This window comes from Galeopterus variegatus, unplaced genomic scaffold (genome assembly GCF_000696425.1).
Source record: "Galeopterus variegatus unplaced genomic scaffold, G_variegatus-3.0.2 Scaffold658, whole genome shotgun sequence".
Taxonomy (NCBI): domain Eukaryota; kingdom Metazoa; phylum Chordata; class Mammalia; order Dermoptera; family Cynocephalidae; genus Galeopterus; species Galeopterus variegatus.
The window spans coordinates 252,930-259,535 of record NW_007726769.1 but is presented as its reverse complement, the minus strand read 5'-3'; the positions used below and the strand labels follow the sequence as shown (position 1 = coordinate 259,535).

General features: G+C 50.5%; 1 protein-coding gene and 1 pseudogene across 1 annotated transcript in view; both read left to right on the top strand.

Annotated features, from left to right (window-relative positions):
• Nucleotides 1-751: 751 nt before the first annotated feature.
• On the top strand, nucleotides 752-2,390 carry LOC103589173 (annotated as a pseudogene).
• Nucleotides 2,391-2,994: 604 nt separating this feature from the next.
• Nucleotides 2,995-6,606, top strand: part of HAP1 (huntingtin-associated protein 1) — a 16,604-nt gene continuing 12,992 nt past the window's right edge. Inside the window, exons 1-2 of the mRNA XM_008571083.1 lie at nucleotides 2,995-3,431; nucleotides 3,979-4,445. Coding sequence (XP_008569305.1) covers nucleotides 2,995-3,431; nucleotides 3,979-4,445 — 904 coding nt within the window. The remainder of the gene's footprint in view (nucleotides 3,432-3,978; nucleotides 4,446-6,606) is intronic.

The window sequence follows — 6,606 nt, the reverse complement described above, 5'->3', positions numbered from 1 at the left end:
GGGCCTTACGCCATTCGCCAGGTTGTGTCCCTTATAAGGCGCAACACCACTTCTCTCGTAAGGCTCACCCAGGTGGTAGAGGAGGTGGCCCATAGAGAAAGCCCTGACAGCCCTTGGGTCAATATGGCCCTTCAAGAAATCAAGGCCAATGTCTAAGGCTCCGCCCCGCCCCCGCTTGGCTGGAGAGTCAGTGACGGGTCAGATTTCCAGAGGGACACAACCTAAGACAGGCACAGCCACCAGAGGGAATGGAGGCGAGGCTGGGAAGGTTAGCCGCCTCCAGCTGCCTTTAGATGTCGGGCTTTAAAAACTAACGCCGCCGTAAAGTGACCTTACACGTGGATTAACGTGGCAGCCTGAGACGGCGCCGGGAGGAAGGAGGGTGGGAGTGTCTGCGGGAACCTTGCCTGAGCCCTTCATAGGCCGCACTCGGGAACACTGCTGATTGCAATAGGTGGGCCTTGAGACAGGACCCTTAAGCTGATTGGAGGATGTAAAACACCTCCCTTCCCCATTTGCCTTGAAAAACAAGGGCTTGTGTGCTAATAAACGGAACTGCTCGGCAGAAAAAATAAATAACGAAAGAACAAGGCGCACAGGCCAGGACAGACGGGAGAGGGAGGAAGCGGGAAGGCTCGGGACGCAAAGCACTGTGGGTTGATTTCTGAGGTGCCCTGTGGGAAAAGGATTGTTTGTCGCCGCAGTGTTGTCAGAGCCTCAGTCCTTGCTGGCGTCCAAAGACAGCGGACACGATGCCGGAGCGAGATAGTGAGCTGTTCTCCAACCTTTTGGCCCCAGATGGCCACGATGTGGATGATCCTCACTCCTTCCACCAATCAAAACTTACTAATGAAGACTTCAGGAAACTTCTCATGAGCCCAAGGGCTGCACCTACTTCTGCTCCACCCTCTAAGTCACGTCACCATGAGATGCCAAGGGCGTGCAATGAGGATGAAGGCCCAGCTGCACGAAGGAGGAAGAAGAAAAGTTATTATGCAAAGCGACGCCAACAAGAAATTGAGAGAGAGAGAGAGCTGGCAGACAAGTACCGGGACCGTGCCAAGGAACGGAGAGATGGCGTGAGCAAAGACCATGAGGACACCGAGCTGATCAGCACCGCAGCTCACTACAGGGCGGTGGGCCCCACTGCTGAGGCGGACAAATCCGCTGCAGAGAAGAGAAGACAGCTGATCCAGGAGTCCAAATTCTTGGGTGGTGACATGGAGCACACCCATTTGGTGAAAGGCCTGGATTTTGCTCTCCTTCAAAAGGTACGAGCTGAGATTGCCAGCAAAGAGAAAGAGGGGGAAGAAGTGATGGAAAAGCCCCAGAAGGAGACCAAGAAAGAGGAGGATGCGGAAAATCAATTTGAACTTAAAACCCGTCTGGGCCGCAATGTTTACCGTGTGCTTTTCAAGAGCAAAGCATATGAGCGGAATGAGTTGTTCCTGCCAGGCCGCATGGCCTATGTGGTCGACCTGGATGACGAGTGTGCTGGCACAGACATCCCCACCACGCTTGTCCGCAGCAAGGCTGATGGCCCCACCATGGAAGCCCAGACGACACTGACCACAAATGACATTGTCATCAGCAAGCTCACTCAGATTCTTTCCTACCTAAGGCAGGGGACCCGCCACAAGAAGCTCAAGAAGAAGGATCAAGGAAAGCTGGAAGAGAAGAAACCTCCCGAGGCTGCCATGAACATTTTTGAAGACATTGGGGATTATGTCCCTTCCACCACCAAGACACCCCGGGACGAGGAGCGGGAGCGATATCGGGAAAGGGAGCGTGACCGAGAGAGAGACAGAGACCGCGAGCGAGAGCGGGAGCGAGAGAGAGAGGAGGAAGAGAAGAGGCTCAGCTCCTTTGAGAAGCCGAAAGTGGACGATGAGCCCACGGACGTTGACAAAGGACCTGGGTCTGCCAAGGAGTTGATCGAGTCCATCCATGACAAGTTTGCTGGGTGTGCCAGCCGGGAAGGCCCTGAATCGCGAATGAAGCCAGAAGACAGAAAGCAGCTGGGAGATTTCTTGGGCATGTCCAGCAGTTGTGCAGAGTGCCACCCAGCTACGACGGACGACATGGCCGTGGATAGTGACAAGGAGGTGGATTCTAGCCAAGTGGACCAGGGTAATAAAAAGGGCCCCTTAGGTCGCTGGGACTTTGATACCCAGGAGGAATCCAGCGAGTATATGAACAACAAAGAGGCTTTGCCCAAGGCTGCTTTCCACTATGGTACCAAGATGTCTGAAGGGCGGAAAACTAGGCGCTTCGAGGAAACCAATGACAAGGCAGAGCTTGATCGCCAGTGGAAGAAAATGAGTGCAATCCTTGAGAAGAGGAAGGAGATGGAAGCTGATGGGGTTGAAGCGAAGAGACCGAAATACTAATGTCTCGTTCCAACTGGAGAATCTCCACAAAGAGGTGCTCCCCACTGCTTTCTTTCTACAGTTCCCAGAAAGCTTGCAAGATGGTTTTTTTGTGAATGTATATACAATTTGATTGTATAATCATTTGGTTCCATTAAAATCGATTAACCAAACAAACAAACAAACAAACAAACAAACAAAACCAGGGGGAAGTCCCTGCACTTCTCTGTCCTGTTGTTCCCTTTGTCCCTTCCTCGCGGGGCACCATGGAAGGCGTGTGTGGACAGAGTGACGCGACAGCCTGCAGGGCTCTAGAGTACATTTTGAAAAGCAGAGGCCTAGAAATATCTGACTCCAGGGCCACCAATGCCTGGCGTCATGTGATGATGGTGGCCCCTTGGGCACCTTCGTCCAACTTGTTCTCGTATGAGACTTGGGACCGGGTTCGGACCCTGGCCAGAAAGAACGAGATGAGTCACGGGCTAGACCCCCTCTTAGGGTTCTCCGTCTCTGTCCTAAGGCTTTGTTTCCATCCCGAGCATCAGGAAGGGGCAGAAAGGGATTGGGCGCAGCTGATGAGGAGAGGAAAAAGGAAACAAAGCTGCCAATGCAAGGCCCTGCACCAATGAGTGATACCTCTGCCCCTAGCCTGTACCCTCCTCTCCCGGCATATTCACCCCGCCAGAGTTTAGCTGAAGGAGAAAAAGCGGCCCCTGAAGAAGTGGACGAGGCTAGAAAATCATCCCCGGCAGCGCTGCAGGGTTTTCCTGTTATGGCTCGCTGGGAAGCCCCAGCCGTCCGCAGCCCGTGGAACATGCTCTGGAAGGCTCTTCTCCCTCCAAGCTTGTTGATCAAGTTCCGCGCCTGCTTTCAAGAACAGTGCCATGTACAGGCAGAGAAAAACCCAGCAGTAGCGTTGCCCAATGCCACCAACCCCGGACTCACCTTCCCGCAGGTCCTTGGCAATGGTTCCTGCGTAGGTGCCAACAAACCCTCTTGCAGCACTGTGGCAAATCTCACCGACCCCAAAACCCGAAATAAGCGGACCCGAAACAAGNGATGGTTTTTTTGTGAATGTATATACAATTTGATTGTATAATCATTTGGTTCCATTAAAATTGATTAACCGAACAAACAAACAAACAAAGAAACAAACAAACAAACAAAACAGGGGGAAGTCCCTGCACTTCTCTGTCCTGTTGTTCCCTTTGTCCCTTCCTCGCGGGGCACCATGGGAGGCTGTGTGGACAGAGTGACGCGACAGGCTGCAGGGCTCTAAAGTACATTTTGAAAAGCAGAGGCCTAGAAATATCTGACTCCAGGGCCACCAATGCCTGGCGTCATGTGATGATGGTGGCCCCTTGGGCACCTTCGTCCAACTTGTTCTCGTATGAGACTTGGGACCGGGTTCGGACCCTGGCCAGAAAGAACGAGATGAGTCACGGGCTAGACCCCCTCTTAGGGTTCTCCGTCTCTGTCCTAAGGCTTTGTTTCCATCCCGAGCATCAGGAAGGGGCAGAGAGGGATTGGGCGCAGCTGATGAGAGGAAAAAGGAAATAAAGCTGCCAATGCAAGGCCCTGAGCCACCGAGTGATACCTCTGCCCCTAGCCTGTACTCTCCTCTCCCGGCATATTCACCCCGCCAGAGTTTAGCTGAAGGAGAAAAAGCGGCCCCTGAAGAAGTGGACGAGGCTAGAAAATCATCCCCGGCAGCGCTGCAGGGTTTTCCTGTTATGGCTCGCTGGGAAGCCCCAGCCGTCCGCAGCCCGTGGAAAATGCTCTGGAAGGCTCTTCTCCCTCCAAGCTTGTTTATCAAGTTCCGCGCCTGCTTTCAAGAACAGTGCCATGTGCAGGCAGAGAAAAACCCAGCAGTAGCGTTGCCCAATGCCACCAACCCCGGACTCACCTTCCCGCAGGTCCTTGGCAATGGTTCCTGCGTAGGTGCCAACAAACCCTCTTGCAGCACTGTGGCAAATCTCACCGACCCCAAAACCCGAAATAAGCGGACCCGAAACAAGCGGGCTGCAGGGGCAGCTGCGGTGGCCATCAGCTCCCTCCTGGGAGTTATTGGAGTGGGTACCGGGACCGCCGGAATAGCCTTGGCACATCAACAGGTGGCTTCCCTTAGGGAGGCAGTGGACATAGATCTTGGCCGCTTGGAGGTGTCTGTATCACATTTAAAATAAAAAAATGGCTAACATCACTTTGTGAAGCTGTTTTACAGAATCGACGTGGACTTAGACCTGCTGTTTTTGCAGCAAGGAGGATTATGTGCCGCCCCCAAAGAAGAGTGTTGCTTCTACGCCGACCACTCTGGAGTGGTCAAGGATTCCCTAGCTAAGCTTAGAGAAGGGCTAGGAAAGCGCAAAAAACGAGCGAGAAGCCAATTGTAATTGGTTCCAAAGCTGGCTTTTAAGTTCCCCATGGCACACCACCCTGCTGTCCTCCCTGGCGGGCCCCCTAGCATCTTGGGGCCTTACGCCATTCGCCAGAGGTCACTCCTACAGCCTCTTATTCGTTCCACAGGTTAGCCCTGCCTCAGTGTGAGAGAGGCCGATACAGAGGCATGAATGCCAGCAGGCAAGAAGCATTGTGGGCTATCTAGAGGCTGACTACCATGCAGAGACTGGGAGAAAATATCTGCAACATCTATGTCTGGCAAAAGACTTGTATCCAGAATATATAAAGAACTCTTACAACTCAGTAATAANTTCTACGCCGACCACTCTGGAGTGGTCAAGGATTCCCTAGCTAAGCTTAGAGAAGGGCTAGGAAAGCGCAAAAAACGAGCGAGAAGCCAATTGTAATTGGTTCCAAAGCTGGCTTTTAAGTTCCCCATGGCGCACCACCCTGCTGTCCTCCCTGGCGGGCCCCCTAGCATCTTGGGGCCTTATGCCATTTGCCAGAGGTCACTCCTACAGCCTCTTATTCGTTCCACAGGTCAGCCCTGCCTCAGTGTGAGAGAGGCCTATACAGAGGCATGAATGCCAGCAGGCAAGAAGCATTGTGGGCTATCTAGGAGGCTGACTACCATGCAGAGACTGGGAGAAAATATCTGCAACATCTATGTCTGGCAAAAGACTTGTATCCAGAATATATAAAGAACTCTTACAACTCAGTAATAAGAAGACAAACAACCATCCCCCCAAATGGGCTAAAAGTTGAACAAACTCTTCCACCAAAGAATATACACAAATTTAAAAGTGTTCAATATCACTGGCCTTCAAGGCAGTACAAATTAAAACCACAAAGTGGTACCACCACATAACCACTAGAGTGGCTAAGGCCGAGGAGACTGACCCAGCACACGGTGGAGAGGATGTGGAGCCAGCGGAAGTCTTATGCCTTGCTGGTGAGAGTGTAAAATGCTACAATCACTTTTGGAAAACCGTTTGGCAGTTTTAAAAATAAAATTAAATATATGTCTATTCTATGACCCAGCAATTTCTCTCCTAGGTGATTGTCCAAGAGAAATGACAAGATACATCCATTAAAAGCCTTGTACAAGAATGTTCATAGTAGTTTTATTTATAATAGTCCCAATGTGGAAACAATCCAGATAACCATAAACAGGACAATGGATAAATAAGTCACGGTACATCTATGCAAGGGGATCGTACTCAACAATGCAAGAGAACAAACTGCTGATATATACGGAACATGGATAAATCTTAAAAATATTAAACTGACTGAAAGAAGCCAGGCACAGAAAAGTATATAGTTATGATTCTATTTACATGAAATTTTAGAATAGGCAGGTAAGAAAAATCAGATCAGTAGTTGCTTCTTGGGGTAGAGATTGACTGAAAAGGGGCAAGAAGGAAACTTCTGTACTGATAGAAATATTCTGTGTCTGGATTTGCATTTGTCAAAACTAATTAAATGGCTCATTTAAGATCTGAGAATTTCCTGCATGTAATTTTTTTCTGATTTTAAAAATAGCAAGAATTTTGGTCACCTACAAATATGGGCACGGATGGACGAGGTAATGTGATGTGTTATGGCTAAAAATGTGTGCAGAGATGACTCCAGGCCAAATCATAGACATGCCATGGTGATTGTGGCACGTTGCTATCGAAGATCCACCCTGTTTCCACCTTTGCCCCCCATTGTCTGTGTATTCTCAGCAGAACAGCCAGAGCCTTTCTATTATAACTTGTGTCAGATCATGTCACTGTTCTGATGAAAAGCCCTCCACGGACTCAAGCAAGGTCTAGTCCACCTGTCTCCATTGTCA